A 21,899-nucleotide genomic window follows, 5' to 3' on the forward strand; every position below is an offset into this window, starting at 1 on the left:
GGTTCACAAGGGTATATTCTGAAATGATTTCATACAGTTAAGACCTCACAGGTATCAAGGATTGCTGTGAATATAAATCCTTCTGTAAATACATCATTCATATATCTTCCGTCTGTAAAAAAAAAAACAGTAAGGAAAGTAGTAAAGTCGGACGGGGCCGACTATATGATATTCTTATATTCAACAGCTGGAATCCTAACAGACGTCGCATTTTTCAAGGACCGTAACATGAAATTAAACATATCATTCTGCATTTATGTAAATAAATTTAAAGCAAAATATCGAAATCTAAACCGATTTCATCGAAACTTTTCACATACATTTTACGTTGCATTTATTTCAGTATGTTTTGTGCATTCGGTAATTTTTTATAAATCCAAATTTCGTGCAAATTGAAGGATATATAGGGACTTTGATGCACCATTTACATAAAATCGGACGAAAATGAACATAGGAGCCATATCTAAGTCTGAACCGATTTTCACGAAATTTAACACACATTGTTCTAGATCTAGTTCAGAACGCTATGCCAAATTTCGTGCAAATCGAGGGATATATAGGGACTTTGGTACAACATTTACATTAAATCGGACAAAAATATATATCGGAGCTATATCTAAATGTGAACCGATTTTGCCCAATTTCAATGGGGTTCCTCCTTAGGCCAAATAGAAGAGCTGTGCCAAATTTCATTTAATTCGGATCATAAATGCGTAAATTGTTTACAATTTAACATGAACAGGCAGACGGACGGACATGCATAGATCGACTTAGAAAGTGATTCTATGCATATTTTCAAAAGGAACTATGTGTCATCTCATTTCCTTTTGCCTGTTACAAACATATGCACAAAGACATAACACCCTGTGCCATAGTGTGGTGAAGGGTATAACAAACAAAACAAGTTTTCGGACCACTTCATCCCGAATTGTTATCTGATCATCACCGAAAATTGTAGGCGTTGTCCTTGATCATAACTGGAACCTCATGGAAAATTTCAAAGCGATTTCCGCCCTCTAGTGTGTAAAGGGGTTAGTAAATAATATCTGAATACATAAGCACCTGTAAATATTTACGTGTAACTCCCACATCGGAGTACATACCACAATATGATTGGTATCAATTTAAAGGCAACTACTCTTGGATATACTATCAACTTCTCGGCTCTATGTCCTTCAGGAGTAAATATATACGCCATACAATACAAATTTTGTCATTTTTCACACAAAAGTCAGGGTCCAGTTGACCCGCTAAATATTGACCGATCTTTATCAAAACAAGTATGCTTATTCTTTGGTCCGATACCCTTCTCCATGTAAAAATTCGATATGTTTTGGTCATAATTGCGTCCTCTGGAGCGACCAGAAAAACCGACAAAAATTAAGTATTTGGTCCATTTCATCCCCTAAATATTATCCGATCTTTACCAAAAACAATAGGGGTCTTCATTGGGCTGAACCCATCCTACATGCAAAATATCGTGAAGATTGGTCCATAATTGTGGCCTGTATCGTGTTTACAAAATATAATGGACAGACGGACGGATGGACGGACACGCATGTCTAGATCGACTCAGCTAGTCGAGATATGACGATCGGTATACTTAAAGGTTAATCTACGACCAATATTTCGCGGCGTTACAAACTCTTGGGGCTGCACAAAGCTGGCAACATAGTTGTGTAGGGTTTTAATAGAATTATGTGAATATCTCATCTAAGATTTTTGGTAGAAAATTGACCTCCATAATAACTGCTTCTGTTGGAGAACTTGTATTATATATGCCATTTTTTCGATTGAAAAGAAAATCAACAATGACAGGTGTTGGAAAATTGGACCGATGAAATACCTAAAACTAACTAGGCGGGATGTTTATATGCGGGCTTGATTTGAGGTAGATTAGGATTACAAGGAGATTTCAGAGCCAAAGACCTTAATAGGTAGAAACGGATAAATACTCCGAAATGATTTCATATATTGAAGACCCCTCAGGTTTCAAGAATTTCTCGGGATAGAATTCAAAAAAAAAAGAAATTAAATTATGCAAATATAATATCATATCGAAAATTGTTGGTAGAAAATATACCTCCATTACGACAGCGCTTAACAACCCCTGTCCTACGACCAATGCCACATAAATTGTAGGGTATCAAAAACACATACACACGCACACATCTGATAACATTTGTATGAGAAAACGATTGCCTCCGTCAAACGATGACGATACGAAATGGACGATTGGGCGAATTTGACACGACGAAGAACAGTACTTCTTGAACTCTGACTATGTTCAAAACGATCCCCACAAGTTAGTTGTCGGCGAAATTGTGGCAGGAACAGTCAATCGGTTGGTGCGAAAAACAAAAACAAACAAAACAAATTCGAAGGCATTTATAGTGGCTGCCGTTTAAGGAATTTAAGTGTCATTAAACGATAAACCCATCACAACAAAATGTGCGAACACACCTAAAGGATAAATAGTTACAGCAACAACGACAACAACAAAACAAACAAACAGAAAATGGAAAATATTCTGTAGTTTCAAAAGGATTTGAATATTTTTCCCAAACAATAGCGTCATCAGTGGGTGCGCAAAAACGTTATTTATTCAAATTGGTGTGTGTGAATGTGTGTCCTATGGAATGTGTGGCCAAAGGATACTTGTCGAGAAATGAAGGATTAATAATTTATTCAAACATTGTTGATATCATTCAGTAGTAGGTTGCATGCAACAGTTCGCACAAAAAAATATATACAATATGTGAAAATTTAAAATTGTTAACAGGAAAATTTTGTTAAAAAACAAAACAGCAAAAAAATTGGAAAATTAGAAGAAAAAAATGAATTGATGAAATTTTAAGAAATTAAAAACAACTTTGAAATTAAATTAATTTAAAAACCACAAACAAAAAAAAAATTAAACCAAATATCTACTTGTTTTTTAAATCTTTGTTTTCTTCTTGTTGTTTTTGTTCGGCAAATTTGTTCATTAGCCCATTTTAAAGTAAACAAATACCCAACAAAAAGAAAAAATAAATAAATAAATGTTTTCTCGAAATCAACAACAAATCAATTCCAAAAATATCGAACACAACATGCTAATGTTCCTGCTGCTGTTCATTGTGACTCCATGGTGTGTGGGCGCCCAGTACCCTTGTGCTTTTATGGATACAGTTAATATAACCGGCAGCTACCCCCATGAGACCCATTTGGCTATCAACGGCGATGAGGTGGTCTCGAACCACAGTTACATTTACAAGTGGATGGTTGTGCCACCGGATTTAGTGGCCATCTATGACTTCATCATGGTAAATGGACAGCGTGTGAATACGGCCCGGCATTTACGGGCTTGTGTTTGTAAACTGAAACCCTGCATACGATTCTGTTGCAATCCTGGGTTTTATTATAATGTAGAGGATAACTCCTGCCAATCACTGCCGAACATAAATGACACAACGAATATCGATCGTGAAGCAATGCCGGTACGTTTTCAAAATGGCTCAACAATAGCGGTAAATTCTAGTACACATTTTCTCGTCAATATTGGTGCACCCTGTGAAAATATGACGCTAGTTTTAAAGGACAACAACAAAGTCAATTGGTTGTTGCATGAAAATGGTTCGATAATTCACAAGCAACGTTATTTCTCGAAACATTATTGTTATACGCCGTTGGCTTCACGCAAGGATAAGGATGATGAGAATTTCATTTGGCACTGGGAACCGCTAACATGTGTTCCCGATCGATTTCCATTTGTATTGGGTGTACGTGAATGGACTTATGCTATATGTAAGTATATTCGGAGGATTATATTTTGAATTGAAATTAAATATCGCAATATTTATTCACTACACAACGATGTTGTCAGGGTATTAAAGCTTTGTGCAGCCCCATGAGTTCGTAACGCCTCAAAATATTGGTCCTAGACCCACTTTAAAGTATACCGATCGTTATATCTCGACTAGCTGAGTCGATCTAGACATGTGTGTCCCTCCGTCCGTCTGTTCATTATAAACACGATACAGGCCAATGTAGGAAATTTTGCATGTAGTATGGGTTCTGATGAGTTCGTAACGCCTCAAAATATTGGTCCTAGACCCACCTTTAAGTATACCGATCGTTATATCTCGACTAGCTGAGTCGATCTAGACATGTGTGTCCCTCCGTCCGTCTGTCCATTATAAACACGATACAGGCCAATGTAGGAACTTTTGCATGTAGTATGGGTTCTGGTCAATTGCTTTTGGTAAAGATCGGTTAATATATAGGGGATGGAATGGACCAAATACTGAATTTTTGTCGGTTTTTCTGGTCGCTCCAGAGACCGCAATTATGGCTCGAACATGGCGAAATTTTTCATAGAGAAGGGGATCGGGCCAAAGAGTAAGCATGCTTGTTTTAAAAAAGATCGGTCAATATTTAGCGGTTCAAATGTACATTGACTTTTGTGTGAGAAATTAGAAAATTTGTATTTTATGGCGCTTATATATTTACCCCTGAAGGACATAGGCTCAAAAAGTTTAAAGTATATTCCAGAGGAGTGGTTGACCTTTAAATTGAGACCAATTATATTGTCGTACTCGGATATGGAAGTTACATTTAAATATTTACAGGTCCTTACGTATTCAGATAATATATTGTAACCCCTTACTATGAGGTTGCAGTTATAGTCAAGGACAACGCCTATAGTTTTCGGTGATGATCAGATAATAATTTTGGGATGAAATGGGCCGAAAACTTTATTTTTTTGTGTGTTTTCGAGTCGATCTATAGGCCACAATTATAAACCGAACATCACAACACAACTCACGGTGAAGGGAATCTGGACAAGTATAGAAGGGCTGTACTGAATACTAGTAATATTCGGAAAATATGTCAGTATAGGGCAGAGGTGCTGTAGACCTCTAATCGCGCAAGATGGAGTAAATACCAGAAATATTTCCCAGGCTTGGAATAAACATTTTCAGAAAGTTTGAGTTCCGTGATAGTTGTGAAGGGTATCATATGGTCGGCCCCGTCCGACTGAAGGGAATCTGAACAAGTATAGGAGGGCTGTACTGAATACTAGTAATATTCGGGAAGTATTTCAGTGTAGGGAAGAGGTGCTGTAGACCTCTAATCGCGCAAGAGGGTGCAAATATCAGAAATATTTCCCAGGCTCGGAATAAACATCTTCAGAAACTTTGAGTTCCGTGCTAGTTGTGTAGGGTATCGCATGGTCGGCCCCGTCCGACAATACTGCTCCATTCACTGGTTTTCAAATCACTCTAAGTAGAATAACTTTTGTAAGAATCTATATGGATAACCTTTTATATCTGACCTAGCAGCAATTCTATAGAGTATGATTGAAATTTCAATAAGTTTCTTTAAACAAACTCACCCGAAACACCTTAATCGGTTCGAAGTTCATTTATTTGTAGATATTCGACTCTAGTAGGCCCCAAACCCGCCTCTGATTCTTTCCAATATCCAATTAGGCTCTAGAAGATAAATAAATTTATTCCTTGGTTCTTTGTGGGGTCTTTTGGGATCTTGGATTTTCTATATCAAGACCTGATTATTGACGACACATAACACAAGAAAAATTTAAAAAAAAATCAAATTGTTGCTAAATTTATGAGATTTTTTTATATAGAGAAAAGGTAAAAAATGTGTACAGTACTAATTTGTGTATACAGTCCAAATTACTTAAATCGCTTCGTATTCGAAATGTACGAATTCTGTCATCAGAATTATTTATGATTCTTGTATAGAGAATAATTCAAAATTATTTTTTCGTCGATTTTGCATTTGGTTTTCTTGATATTGGGCTTTTATTTTTCAGAAAGAATGTACTGTATCTCCCGAATGCAAGGATGTAGCGATGTCAAATGTTGTCCATATCCTATCTAGGATAGTTGCATTAAATCTGTAAACCGAAACTTTTTCTATGATTACGAAAAAAAATTGGGGCTCAAAGGGTTAATTAATTACATTCTATTTGATTTATACGAGTACATTGACCTTACATACACATGTACATACAAATGTATATCTATACATAGATCCCCATAAAACAATTAATTAAATGACTTCAGATAAGTGCCAAAATTTTGTAATCTGATGTCTTGCAGATAGATTCTTGTCAAATATTGCTCTTTTTGATCGATTTATTGCCAACAAAATTGAAGAAAACAAGCCCCGAACAATGATCTCCAGCGCGGAAAACAAAGAATCCGAATTTTTAAGTAGATGCTGTGTGAAGTTGATGTGAAACAAAAACAATTTATTTTTATAAACAAACAAAAATAAATTTAATTGAAGGCAACCAACGAAAGTAAAACAACAAATTTGTTGTTGTTGTGTTGTTATTGAAAGATTTATTTGAATGTTTTACTATAAAAAATGTTATGACGTAGTACTCTTTAATGAATTAAAATTTAGTTTGATACAATTTTCAATTTCATGTAGAGGATTTCGGATTTTAAGATTAAAAAATACTAAAATATTGATTTCAGAATTTAAATATGCCCCTTTAGAATAATAGAGAGCGAGTGTTAGTTGAACATATTTCGTATAATACATATATTGTATTCGACATAGTAGAATGTTCATTTATATCGTGAGAACTTGTAGCACGTGGCGTATCACTCGAATACATATACATATGGGAATTGTATTGTGTCAACACTTTTAATTGCAACCTAAATAATAAATATGTATAAAATACTAAAGTTATCGTTGTATTTGGTTCCTATTGTTCCTTCACCAAAGTTGCTTAGAATTGTCCATAGAATCATCCTAGGGGCTGGATTTAATATATATATATATATATATATAGTGTAAAACCCTATCTCGAAGTGCTGATCACAATGGGCCACCGAATATCTTGAGAGTTAGCATGTTGTAACTTATTTTCCTTGGGTCATGTGTAAGATTAGGTCTACTGGAACAGACCAACGTCGATTCAATATACATATCAGATATAGAATTTGTGAGGCTACCGAGGGCATATGACAGATTATGCCAAATATCATGAAAATGGTAGCTACACACCTTTCTCTTTATTATAAAATAAAAATCTGATAATTTATCAAAAGTCGAGTACACTATTTGAAAACCCAAACCATACAGAAACTTAGGGACCCGGATCTCTTTCTCGCAAATAAATGTTGTAAATTTATACGAAATTAATTACACAGATGTAAGTTTTTCAGTCTTTGAGGACCCGACCTGAAATCATATAAGCGAAATTTTTCCAGAATATTGGAAGTCAAGAATGCCAGCTTGTTGTATTTAGTTTTCGATTCAGGAAAGTAAATACGAAAAAGACGCACAAAAACTATATATGTAGGGAGAATATATTTTACAAAAATATTCCTCATAAGACTTGACCGAAGGCATATTATCTCAAAAATAACCTCTAATAGTCCCAAACAAAGATATAAACAAATTTGCTTCATGAGCTCTAGAGTTACAAGCAAAAAATCATCACGCCAGAACTTAAAAATTTGTCCCATGGCCAATTTGACTTTCTGGGTTCTTAATTTACTAGCCAAGGGTTTCCATCCCCATAATAAATTGGTCCATAAAAATGGATTGTGGTGTTTTTTTTTATAAATAATATAATAAAATAGATACCTTTATTATTTTTTATTATTAATACTAAATTGCCTGTCGTCTGGATGGACATAATAAATACCACTGAGTCCATCAGTACAGTCGGAAATGGCCGACCATACGAAACTCTATACAACTACCCCTGAACTTTAACTTTCTGCGGATATATATTCCGGGCCTGGGTAATATTATGTTGGGAAAAAAGAAATCCAAGCAGGTTGGTAGTCGAAAATTTCGAAAAATCGGGGAAATGATCAAAGATGACCGGCATGTTAGTAGTCGTAACATCGCACTGGAGCTAAAAATCGACCATAAAACTGTTTTAAACCATTTAAACAAAGCTGAATTAAAAAAGAAGCTAGAAGTTGGGGTGCCACACCAATGGATCAAATTTCCATCTGCGAAGACTTGGCCAAACGGAATGAGATAGACCTATTTCTTAAACGGATGGTGACTGGAGATGAGAAATGGATCACATACGATAACCCTGTGCGAAAACGATAGTGGTCAAAGAGCGGCGAAATATCTCAAACGATGGCCAAACCAGGACTAACGGTGAGGAAGGTTCTGCTATGCATTTGGTGGGACTGGAAGGGGATTATTTATTATGAGTTGCTTCTTTATGGCCAAACGCTAAATTCCGATCTCTACGGTCAACAACTGGACCGTTTGAAGATGGAAATTGACCAGAAACCGGACTTGGAGCAAGCGATTATCATCTTTTTCTTGCATTGCAAAATTTCTTTAATGATAAAAAGTGGTATCTAGGGAGGATTGTGAAAATCGACTACTAGAGTTTGTTTTCCAAATAAAGAGTAGGACTTCTATGAGAAAGGCATTATGAATTTAACTTTAAAATGGCAAAAAATCATACAACAAAACGGTGCATATTTCCGAAGCATGCTAAATAAAGTCCTACAGTTCATATAAAAATAATGGATTTTTTTCTCTAACCTAATATTTCGGCAATATATGTGCACCCTCTTGATCGAATAGAGGTCAAAAGCTCCTCTTTCTTTCGTTATTTAGTTATTCTAATTATTTGAACAGATCCCCTTCTCCGTATAAAATTTTGTGATGTTCGGGATATAATTGTAGTCTCTAGAGTGATCAGAAAAACAGACAAAAATAACATGTTTGGTCCATTTCATTCTCCAATATTTCCTGTCATTCAAACTCTTGGGCCTTACAACATACTTGTACAGGGTGTAATTAAGCGGAACATTTACATGAGGGTTATTTTAACAAAATATTGAAAAATTTCAGTAAATAAATTTTTTATTCATCCCAAAAACCGAATGCCAAATTACAGCCATTTTGGTAGAAAAACTCAGTTGAAAAAAAAGAAAAAAAAAAAAAAGAGTGAGTGGAGCAGTATAGTCGGACGGGGCCGACCATACGATACCCTACACAACTACCACGTAACTCTAACTTTCTGCGGAGTTTTATTTGGAGCCGGGGCAATATTTGGTGATACTTGCACTATATTGCCCGATTAGAGGTCAACAGCATCTCTTTCTTACACTGACATATTTTCCGAATATTTCCAATATTCAGTACAGCCCTCTAATTACTTATCCAGGTTCCGTTCACAGTGGGTTGTGTTGTGATGTTCAGCTTTTGGCAATTGATCGGCTCGAAAAACACACAAAAAATAAGTTTTCGGTCCACTTCATCCCAAACTTATTATCTGATCATCGCCGAAAATTATAGGCGTTGACCTTGACCATAACTGGAACCTCAGCGCTATATTTGCGCCCTCCAGTGTGGTAATGGGTTACTAAATAATATCTGAATAAGTAAGCACCTGTAAATATTTACGTGTAACTCCCACATCTTAGTACATACGGCAATATAATTGGTATCAATTTAAAGGCCAACCACTCCTCTTGGATATACTATCAACTCCTCGCGCCTATGTCTTTCAGGAGTAAATATATACGCTATAGAATAAAAATTTTGTCATTTTTCACACAAAAGTCAGGGTCCATTTGACCCGCTGAATATTGACCGATCCTTATCAAAACAGGCATGCTTATTCGTTGGCCCGATCCTCTTCTCCAAGCAAAAAATCTCGGTGTTTGGGCCATAATTGCGGCCTCTGGAGCGACCAGAAAAACCGACAAAAATGAAGTTTTTGGTCCATTTCATCCCCTAAATATTAACCGATCTTTTCCAAAAACAATAGGGGTCTTCATTGGCCAGAACCCATCCTACATGCAAAATTTCGTGAAGATTGGTCCATAATAGGGTATGAAAACGGATAATGGGGGTAAGTCAACAGATCAATATCAACAATTGAAGATATTTTTCACCCGGAGTGCAATTAAATGGCTATTGAAAACTTAAAAATACTGAAAATAGAGCGAGATGTATATATGAGGGCTGTGTCAAAACATGAATTTTCCTGCCTTTAGTCATAATAACACAATTTGGTGATTTTGTCGCTCACCCAAATTTTATTCTTGAGTTTTATGCTGTGACAAAAATAATAAAATAAAAAATAAATATAACATTTTGGGTTTTTAATTTCAGGTCTCATAATAACTGTTATTTGCATGATAATAGTGCTGTTCATCTATTTACTCTGCACCGAGATGAGAAATACATTTTACGGAGTTGCCATAAAAACCTACACCCTGTGTATTATAATTGGATATTCGTTATTGGCCCACTTGACGTTAACCAATCCGGCGGATATGTCCAAATATGCATGTACCAAAATTCGTAAGTTTTCCAATAGAATAATCCATCATTATATATAAAATAATTTGTGCTTTTTCAATTTCAGCTATATTCGCCATGCTCTATTTAATTTTATCATTTTATATTTTGACTTTTATAAGTTTTAATTTCTATTTGAGTTTCTTTGGCATTTTGCTGAGTAAACTGATGTTTTGGTTTATGTTCTTTCCAACGGTTTTGATTGCCGCCTGTTGGTCCTTCTTTGTCAGCTACAGCAGTTATAATAATAGACCGATGTTTGGTGGGGATATTTGTTGGTTTGATCGTAAGTATATTACAGAGATGTGATGTTGATATCTGGTTTGAGAATAATGATATTAATTTTGTGGTAATTTTTCCAGCCCGCAATTATTCAATTGTTATCTACTTTTATGCTCCCATCATAGTTGCCTATATTTTCAGTGGAATATTTTATATTTTATCTCTGGTAAGGATTGGTGAAATGACTAATGGCGATTCAAGTAAAATGTCAATATTTACCACGCATAATCGGTAAGTATGCTTCTTAAAAACGATTGGTTCTTCAAAACTTATGTATGCCTAAATTTACGCTCATAAAGTAATTACGTCGTTAACTTTTTATACCCTACACAACTATGCTGTCAATACCCTGATAGCTTTGTGCTTTAAGTATACCGATCGTCACATCTCGACTAACTGAGTCGATCTAGACATGTGCGTCTGTCCGTGCGTCCGTCTGTCTGTCCATTATAATTTGGCAACAGTTATGGACCAATACATATACATACCAATACACCAATACATACAGGCAACAGTTATGGACCAATCTTCACGAAATTTTGCATGTAGGATGGGTTCTGGCCAATGAAGACCCCTATTGTTTTTTGGAAAAGATTGGTTAATATTTAGGGGATGAAATGGACCAAAACATTTATTTTTGTCGGTTTTCTGGTCGCTCCAGATGCCGCAATTATGGCACGAACATCGCGAATTTTTACATAGAGTAGGTTATCGGGCAAAGAATGATAAAGATCGGTCAATATTTAGCGGGTCAAATGGACCCTGACTTTTGTGTGAAAAATTACAAAATTTGTATTCTATAGCGTATATATTTACTCCTGAAGGACACAGAGAAGTTGATAGTGTGTCCAAGATGAGTGGTTGACCTTTAAATTGATACCAATAGTATTGTCGTATGTGGGAGTTACACCCAAATATTTACAGGTGCTTACGTATTGAGATATTATTTAGTAACCCATTACCACTTAGATCGATGACCGCATTGAAATGTTCAATGAGGTTCCAGTTATGGTCAAGGACAACGCCTATAATTTTCGATGACGATCAGATACTAATTTTGGGATGAAGTGGACCGAATACATATTTTTTGTGTTTTTTTTCGAGTCGATCCATAGGACACAATTAAAAGCCGAACACCACAACACAACCCACGGTGAAGGGAATATGGATAAATAATTAGAAGGACTGTACTGAATATTAGTTATATTCGGAAAATATATCAGTGCAAGGAAGGGGTGCTGTTGACCTCTAACCGGGCAAAAGGGTGCAACTATCACGAAATATTGCCAAGGCTCGGAATAAAAATCCACAGAAAGTTAGAATTCCGTGATAGTTGTGTAGGGTATCCTATGGTCGGCCCGTCCGACTATACTGCTCCGCTCACTGGTTTCAAATGAACAACGCCTATATAATCCCCCGAAAAATTTTTGTATATAACCCTCGCCTAAATAGTCCTCATAATTTTTTTAAATTATTAGATATTTTTATATAAAATTATATTTTATGTTAAAATTATTTAACGCCCTTTTACGTCCTTTTTTGTTTTTAATAAGTAAATGAGTCTTTTTCTCTATTTCAGTTTCCAATCATTTTGGATATTTGTCGGCTATACCCTGTTCGCCTGGCTAGTTTGCATTTGTTCATTCGTAATTAATTACTATCGCGGCGAGTACACACATATTAATTATGTGGTATGTCTTTTTGTAGCATTTCATGGTTTTGGTACAATGTATGCTTTGCTTGGTAAAAATCATCAGATTCAACAGTTTTTACGTCGCATTGATGACGATATGTAAGTAGAGTTTTATATTGTTTTTAAATCTAAATAATAATCCTTGCTTTTCTTTCAACACAGGGATAATGATGATATGGCCGAAATATCAGTTCCAATGACAACATATACTTAAAATGTTGATCTCTGGAGTCATTGTGTAGTTATTAAGTTGAAAACAAAAAAAAAACATTGTGGTCGTTGTGTATTTGAATTAAATGGATAAGGAAATTCCAGAAGACAAATATATAAATAAAATGTAATATTTGTAATAGATCTGTGTTGTAATGAAATTTAAGAAAAACAAACGAAAGTGTAATGAATTAAAAGTGACAAATATCAGTGGTCCATGACAATGTGACTTAACATGGAAGTGATATGTGGTTTCCCCTAAATATCGGTCGCTGTTCCAATTATAAATCCTATGATTTAATATTTTATCAACAAAATTTAAGAATTTGATAAGCACTAGTCCTCTTTCGACGAGTTATCTGTATGTAATCATTTGTGTTACCATGTTTATATTCTAAACACAGGGTGATTCATTCGACTAGTCAACCCTTAATATAATATATTTATAAGTGGATAGTCAAGACATACACCTTCACTCTATAGCAGCTACAAATCTATTACATTCGTATTAGCTACGACATACACTCAGCCAGACGCCATTAGCAATACTGAAAATTATTTTTTGATGCGGTAAAGGCAGTGAAAGAGTTTAAAAAAAACATACTCGTTAGAAAAGGAATTAAAAATTCAAATTATAAAAATTATAGAAATTATTTTTAAATGACACATTATAGGAAATATTTGAAAGAAATACACTATGACATTTATTTAAACCAGTGAGCGGAGCAGTATAGTCGGACGGCGCCGACCATACGATACCCTACACAACTACCATAGAAATCTATCTTTCTTTCTTTATAATTGCAGCCTATACATTATCTTTATAATTGCAGCCTATACATTGAATCGAAAAAAAAAAAAACAAAAAATAAGTTTTTGGTCCACTTCAACCCAAAATTATTATCTGATCATCACCGCAAATTATAGTCGTTGTCCTTGACAATTACTGGAACCTCATGTAAAATTTCAAAGCGATCAGCGCTATATTTCCGTCCTCTAGTGTGGTAATGGGCTACTAAATAATATCTGAATACGTAAGCACCTGTAAATATTTAAGTGCAACTCCAACATCCGAGTACATACGACAATATAGTTGGTATCAATTTAAAGACCAACAACTCCTCTTGGATATACTATCCATTTCTCGGGTCTATGTCCTTCAGGAGTTAATATATAGAATACAAATTTTATCAATTTTCACACAAAAGTATGGATCCATTTGACCCGTTAAATATTGACCGATCTTTATCAAAACAGGGTAAATATTTAGGGGATGAAATGGACCAAATACTTAATTTTTGTCGGTTATTCTGGTCGCTCCAGAGGCCGCAATTATGTTCCAAACATCGCGAATTTTTACATGGAGATGGGGATCGGGCCAAAGAATAAGCATCGGGCATAAGAATAAGATTTGATAAAAATCGGTTAATATTTAGCGGGTCAAATGGACCCCGACTTTTGTGTGAAAAATGACAAAATGTGTATGACAAAGGTGTATATATTTACACCTGAAAGGCATAGACCCGAGAAGTTGAGTGTATGTCCAAGAGGAGTGGTTGACCTTTAAATAGATATCAATTATATTGTCGTATATACTCGGATGTGGGATTTACACGTAAATATTTATAGGTGCTTACGTATCCAGATATTATTTATTAGTAAACCGTTATCACACTAGAGGGCGAAAATATAGCGCAGATCGCTTTAAAATTTTCCATGAGGACCAGGTATGTTCAAAGACAACGCCTATAATTTTCGGTTATGATCAGATAATAATATTGGTATGAAGTGAAACCAAAACTTATTTTTTGTGTTTTTTTTTTCGAGCCTATCTATAGGTCACAATTGAAAGCCGAACATCACAACACAGTGAAGGTAATCTGGTCATGTACTGAATATTTGTAATATTTGTTGACCTCTAGTCGGTCAAGAGGGTGAAAATATCGCGAAATATTGCCCAAGCTCAGAATATAGAACCAAACAAAGTTAGATTTTCGTGGATGTTGTGTAGGTTATCATATGGTCGGCCCCGTCCGACTATACTGCTCCGCTCACTGGTTTTAAATTACGACAATAAAATATATATTTTTCTTATAAACCTCTGAGGGATAAAAAGTATTTTTAAACCAATGATGAGAGCAATACAGTCGAACGGGGCCGATTACGATATTTGCACCCTCTAATATGATAATTCTAAACAATTATAAATATGTGGACCACTAAACATATTTAGTATTTCTCCCATAGCCGACCCCGTTCATCAATAGAATTGATATTAGACTTAAGGTCATCAGATCCTCTTTCTTAGAATGCTAACTTTTGTAATTTTCACATAAAAGTCTTGATCCATTTGACCGCTAAATATTGACCGATAATTATCACACATAACTATATCACAGTGGAAACTTTGAGATGTTCGATTTTATGAGACAAAATGGAGGCGATGGTCCTTGGTGAGTATATGAGATCCCCAGAAGGAAAAATTCGTCCTAGGTCAAAGTTCAGAGATATGCCGTGATAAATTTTTTGTTGGCGACCCTATAATACATGAAGAAATTGCTTCATATCTCGATTTGTAGCTATTGTATGTATTTTCTGAGATTACATTTCTGCAGTAAAATCGAATGAGGAATCTTTTTGTAGAAAGTTTTGTCCTTCTAACTCGATTCCTTGTATGTCCTATTCGACCTTAATTTATTGTACCAGACTTTAATTGTCAGAAGATGCGATTTTTCAGCCTTCTAATATTCTGAAAAAAATGTTGCTCATTACATTTTAGCGGGATCCTCAAAGACGAGAAAATCGATATTTCAATGATTTAATGGTCTTTTCTCGATTTTAACCGTGTCTTGTTCCTAAATTCAGCATAATTTTTTTATTATTAAGAGCTGTCGAATTTTTCCGAATGAGTTATTAAAAAGAGATATTGTTATGTCAAATACCTCAAAAAAACAAATTCCGGGGAAGAAAGATCCGGGTTTCTAATTTTTTTAAGAGATATTCAGATAATAAAACCGGTTTAAATACCTCATGATTAGAGACAGGGAGGGTCACTGTTAAGATTTTTTAATGCATCCGCCATACAGTCCGGACTTGGCACTAAGCGATTATAATATTTTTATTTCATTGCAAAATTTCTATAATGATAAAAAAATTGTTATCTAGGGAGGATTGTGAAAATCGACTACTAGAGTTTTCTGCAAATAGAGAACGGGTCTTCTATGCTAGAGGCATTATGAAGTTACAGTGTATATTTGGCCCAAAACGGACATTTCGAAGCATGTTAAATAAAGTCCTATACTTCATATAAAAATAATTTATTTTTTCCCCAACCTAATATATAATAACCTTAGGCCTTGAAAAAATATATATTAATAAAAAGCCCTTAATTACAGATACACCTCAAGCAAAGACTCCACTCTTATAAATCTATTTTGCAAAAATATATTCATGGCTTAGGGCTTGAATATATCGATTATAAACCCTGTCTACATACCGTGTTTGAAATATTTAAGCTTATAGTTCTACTGGTCCTTAAATAAATATGTTTTTAAAAGATACACGCAAAGTCAGGCTTAACATTAATTACGCCTTTAACTCTACTGGTCTTTGAAACAAGGGTATTTCCAAAAGGGTATTTCCTCTTTAAATTGTCCCCTTTCCTAAGTATCTTAATGCAGATTTGGTAAATTCGCTGCATTATCTTAAACCATATTAAAAAGTAATTACATCAGCATGATATCTTGTTTATGTCATAAACCAATATTTACCAATATCCTTTGATAATTTAAAAACAAGAGTCTGAAAAACATTTGCCAGTTGCCATTTAATTTTATGAGATTGTTTACCTTTCTGAAAGATAGAGAGAGAGAGAGAGAGGGGAGAAAAAACGCTGATATTCCTTTGTAAAATTTTTGTCATAACTCTTTAGAAACTACAATTATACAAATATTTGTTGAAACTTAAGTACAAGGATAAGGATACTCGTCCTCATCCATACACAATTTACCAACAACAACAACAAGTACAGCAATATGGGCAACGTACAAGACTGAAAAGTAGATGGGATCCCATTTATAAACAAATTCAAATTACTCATAAAAAAAACTCCAAGGAAATATCGTAGTAGCAGTAGTAGGTTGCTTCTCGTATAGTATATACTATGTACTTGTAGTACATAGTATATATTTAACATTAATGTTGTTTGTATGTGCCTCAATGAGGCATAGTACATAACATGGCGTAATATTACGCAACAAAAAAAGTAAAATATTGTACGGTGAAACCCCACTTTCTGAGAGAGGTAGGGGACTTAGTGAGAATGGTTATGTGGGTACTTGAAGAAAAGTAATTTTAATAATACACGCGTCTTGGGATATTGACACTGGGAAATACTATAACATATACACTTATAGCCTTTCTGATCCTTAAAAAATATTATTTAAAACCAGTGAGCGGAGCAGTATAGTCGGACGGGGCCGACCATACGATACCCTACACAACTTCCATGAAAATCTAACTTTTTGTGGTTCTATATTCTGAAATTGGGCAATATTTCGCGATCTTTGCACACTTTTGACTGGCTAGAGGTCAGCAAGTGTTACTAATAATCAGTACAGCCCCTCTAATTACTTGTCCAGATTCCCTTCGCCGTGGGTTGTGTTGTGATGTTTGACTTTCGACTCGAAAAGTAAAAATAATTAAATTTTAGGTCCACTTCATCCGAAAAGTTATTATCGGATCATCACCTAACATTTTAGGCGTTGTCCTTGACCATAACTGGAACCTCATGGAACATTTCAAAGCGATCACCGCTATATTTCCGCTCTCCAGTGTGGTAATAGGTTACTAAATAATATATGAATACATAAACACCTGTAAATATTTAAGTGTAACTCCCGCATCCGAGTACCTACAACAACATAATTGCTATCAATTTAAAGTCAACCACTACTCTCGGATATACTATCAAATTCTCGGGTCTATGTCCTTCAGTGGTAAATATATACGTCATAGAATACAATTTTTTTAATTTTTCACACAAAAGTTAGGGTCCATTTGACCCGCTAAATATTGACCGATCTTTATTAAACCAGGCATGCTTATTCTTTGACCCGATCCCCTTCTCCATGCAAAAATCTCGGTGTTTGGGCCATAATTGCGGCGTCTGGTGCGACCAGAAAATCTGACAAAAATAAAGTTTTTGGTCCATTTCATCCCCGGAATATTAAGCGATCTTTACCAAAAACAATAGGGGTCTTCATTGGGCCGAATCCATCCTACATGCACAATTTCGTGAAGATTGGTCCATAACTGTGGCCTGTATCGTGTTTACAAATTATAATGTACAGACGGACGGACGGACACACATGTCTAGATCGACTCAGTTAGTCGAGATATGACGATCGGCATACTTAAAGGTGGGTCTAGGACCAATATTTCTCGGCGTTACAAACTTTTGGGGCTGCACAAATCTATAATACCCTGACAACATAGTTGTGTAGGGTATAAATACAGTCATAAAATCTACATTTTTTGTTTAATATGTTCCTATATACATTTTAAAATCTGATTGTTTGGTCCTTGATAGAGTATTTTTCAAAAATTGATCTCTAATTCCCTGAAATTGATCTCTTGGTCCCTGAAAAAATTTTCAGTTATACAATTAAAAATACTTGATCTAATGGTCCTTGACAAACTGTACTTTATAAAATCCAAACCACATTCATTGCCCTATTTTCTTGAAAATATACTTATAAACTGCACCATTTTTTACTTATTTGCCCTTAAAAATGTCATTTATAAACTGCAGTCTTCTTTACCTAATGTCCACTCTTATAGGCCTGTTGGCCATCAAAATCTTTCCTTTTAAAAATCCACGCATGTAGACCTGTTGGTCATCAAAAACTTTCCTTTTAAAAATCCACGCTTATAGACCTGTTGGTCCTCAAAAACTTTCCTTTTAAAAATCGACGCTTATAGACCTGTTGGTCCTCAAAAACTTTCCTTTTAAAAATCGACGCTTATAGACCTGTTGGTCCTCAAAAACTTTCCTTTTAAAAATCTACGCTTATAGGCCTGTTGGTCATCAAAAACATTCCTTTTAAAAATCCACGCTTATAGGCCTGTTGGTCATCAAAAACTTTCCTTTTAAAAATCCACGCTTATAGGCCTGTTGGTCATCAAAAACTTTCCTTTTAAAAATCCACGCTTGTAGGCCTGTTGGTCCTCAAAAAGTTTCATTTTAAAAATCCAAGCTTATAGGCCTGTTGGTCCTCAAAAAGTTTCCTTTTAAAAATCCACGCTTATAGGCCTGTTGGTCATCAAAAAATTTTCTTTTAAAAATTCACGCTTATAGGCCTGTTGGTCATCGAAAAATATCCTTATAAAAGTTCACGCTTATAGGCCTGTTGGTCATCAAAAACTTTCCTTTTAAAAATCCACGCTTGTAGGCCTGTTGGTCCTCAAAAAGTTTCCTTTTAAAAATCCAAGCTTATAGGCCTGTTGGTCCTCAAAAAGTTTCCTTTTAAAAATCCACGCTTATAGGCCTGTTGGTCATCGAAAAATTTTCTTTTAAAAATTCACGCTTATAGGCCTGTTGGTCATCGAAAAATATCCTTATAAAAGTTCACGCTTATAGGCCTGTTGGTCATCAAAAACTTTCCTTTTAAAAACCCACGCTTACAGGCCTGTTGGTCATCAAAAAGTTTCCTTTTAAAAATCCACGATTTAGGTCTGTTGGTCATCAAAAACTTTCCTTTTAAAAATCCACGCTTATAGGCCTGTCAAAAACTTTCCTTTTAAAAATCCACGCTTATAGGCCTGTCAAAAACTTTCCTTTTAAAAATCCACGCTTATCGGCCTGTTGGCCATCGAAAACTGTCCTTTTAAAAATTCACGCTTATAGACCTGTTGGTCATCGAAAAATGTATTTTAAAAATCCACGCTAACAGATCTGTTGGTCATCGAAAAATGTCCTTTTAAAAATCCACGCTTATCGGCCTGTTGATCATCAAAAACTTTCCTTTTAAAAATCCACGCTTATCGGCCTGTTGGCCATCGAAAACTTTCCTTTTTAAAAATCCACGCTTATTGGCCTGTTGGCCATCGAAAACTGTCCTTTTAAAAATTCACGCTTATAGACCTGTTGGTCATCGAAAAATGTATTTTAAAAATCCACGCTAACAGATCTGTTGGTCATCGAAAAATGTCCTTTTAAAAATCAACGCTTATAGACATTTTGGTCATCGAAAAATGTCTTTTTAGAAATCCACGCTTATAGACCTGTTGGTCATCGAAAAATGTACTTTTAAAAATCCACGCTTATAGGCATGTTGGTCATCAAAAACTTTTCTTTTAAAAAATCCACGCTTATAGGTCTGTTGGTCATCAAAAACTTTCCTTTAAAAATCCACGCTTCTAGGCCGGTTGGTCATCAAAAACTTTCCTTGTAAAAATCCACGCTTGTAGGCCTGTTGGTCCTCAAAAAGTTTCATTTTAAAAATCCAAGCTTATAGGCCTGTTGGTCCTCAAAAAGTTTCCTTTTAAAAATCCACGCTTATAGGCCTGTTGGTCATCAAAAACTTTCCTTTTAAAAATCCACGCTTATAGGCCTGTTGGTCATCAAAAACTGTCCTTTTAAAAATCCACGCTTGTAGGCCTGTTGGTCCTCAAAAAGTTTCATTTTAAAAATCCAAGCTTATAGGCCTGTTGGTCCTCAAAAAGTTTCCTTTTAAAAATCCACGCTTATAGGCCTGTTGGTCATCAAAAACTTTCCTTTTAAAAATCCACGTTGGTCATCAAAAAATGTCGGTTAAAAATCGACCATTGCTCCTTGGAACAAATGTCCTCTAAAAAGGTATTACTGTTCCCTCCAAAATATTCGGTACAAAATCTGCAAGTGTGTTTATGTACGATATTCAACAGAATATGCGATAGCAAATAACACACATACACACAATACAATATTGCTATGATTATATGGAGGAGTAGTGGAAGTGGATAACTGAAGAGAAATCCGAACCCAAAACAAAAAGTTACAACAAAAACAATCACAACATAAACGAGGACAACACACGAAGAACTTACACGAACGTACCGACGGATGATTTGTAAAGTTACGCGCCAAACATGGCCTACCTCGCCTAAAATGACAGTGAGTCCATCAGTGATGTACTTAGAGTTCCACCAATGCATTTACCAACAACGACGACAACCAACCACGTGAATTTATTTATGTGTGTGTGTGTATGTGTGTCTTGTATTTGTATGGTTGTTTGTAAATTTGCAATTGCAGTGAATAAAAAAAAATAATAAATCCAGACAAAAAAACATGTTTTCTGTATGGCTTACATGCGGCTAACTGGATGGCTGTTGCTGCTGCAGATATAGAATTACACTGTTGTATTTTATGTTCCCATTTTATTACGCATAGCATCGCTGTGTAAATTCAGGAAGGTTGGGGTGAAGCGTTCTACTACTGCATCGTTCAATGGGAATTGTACTCTGTCGAGACTGTTTGGATGTCAGTATAGGCGTCAGAGTACTCACCCTGCGTATTTATGAATTTCTTTTCAAATTCGTTCAAGGGAATATCTTTTCTACATGTTTAGGATGTTTTAATTTCTGATTTTTATTTTAGGGATATAGGAGCGGGATTTTAAAGAATTTTGTTTCACAGACTTATTTGGCAATAAACATGGATATTTCAAGAATATTTTTAAGAAACAATAGGATTTTATAAATAGCATTTTTCGATTAATTAGGTAAATTTCAAGGCAGCTTTGTGCAGCCCCAAGAGTAACGCCGCGAAATATTGGTCCTAGACCCACCTTTTAGTCATATCTCGACTAACTGAGTCGATCTAGACATGTGTGTCCGTCCGTCCGTCTGTCCATTTTAACTTGTATACACGATACAGGTCACAGTTATGGACCAATCTTCATGAAATTTTGCAAGTAGGATGGGTTCTGGCCAATGAAGACCCCTATTGTTTTTGGAAAAGATCGGTTAATATTTAGGGGATGAAATGGACCAAAAACTTTATTTTTGTCGGTGTTTCTGGTCGCCCCAGAGGCCGAATTTTTGCATGGAGAAGAGGGTCGGGCCAAAGAATAAGCATGCCGATTTTGATAAAAATCGGCAAATATTTAGCAGGTCAAATGGACCCTGACTTTTGTGTGAAAAATTGTAAAATTTGTATTCTATAGCGTATATATTTACCCTGAATGACATAGGCCCAAGAAGTTGACAATATATCCAAGAGGAGTGGTTGGCCATCAAATTGATACCAATTACATTGTCGTATGTATTCGGATGTTGGAGTTACACTTAAATATTTACAGGTGCTTACGTCTTCAAATAATATTTAGCAACCCATTACCACCCTAGAGGG

At 35.2% G+C, this 21,899-nt stretch overlaps 1 protein-coding gene across 1 annotated transcript; it reads left to right on the plus strand.

The window, feature by feature from the left end:
- The first annotated feature begins 3,139 nt into the window (after positions 1-3,139).
- Positions 3,140-12,509, plus strand: LOC133321943 (probable G-protein coupled receptor Mth-like 8). Its single transcript, XM_061531014.1, has 6 exons — positions 3,140-3,786; positions 10,132-10,323; positions 10,388-10,606; positions 10,683-10,833; positions 12,182-12,394; positions 12,458-12,509. The coding sequence occupies exons 1-6, from the start codon at positions 3,162-3,164 to the stop codon at positions 12,507-12,509; spliced, it is 1,452 nt and encodes a 483-aa protein (XP_061386998.1). The 5' UTR covers positions 3,140-3,161.
- Positions 12,510-21,899: the final 9,390 nt, after the last annotated feature.

This window comes from Musca vetustissima, unplaced genomic scaffold, assembly GCF_032173495.1.
Source record: "Musca vetustissima isolate MV318-11 ecotype Yass unplaced genomic scaffold, APGP_CSIRO_Mvet_v1 utg106867, whole genome shotgun sequence".
Taxonomy (NCBI): Eukaryota; Metazoa; Arthropoda; class Insecta; order Diptera; family Muscidae; genus Musca; species Musca vetustissima.

Excerpts from the sequence above, each read along its gene's own strand:
- LOC133321943 (XM_061531014.1), top strand. The coding sequence starts at position 3,162 with ATGGATACAGTTAATATAACCGGCAGCTACCCCCATGAGACCCATTTG. Across the intron at positions 3,787-10,131 it reads TGAATGGACTTATGCTATAT|GTCTCATAATAACTGTTATT; the intron begins GTAAGTATATTC and ends TTTTAATTTCAG. Across the intron at positions 10,834-12,181 it reads ATATTTACCACGCATAATCG|TTTCCAATCATTTTGGATAT; the intron begins GTAAGTATGCTT and ends TCTCTATTTCAG.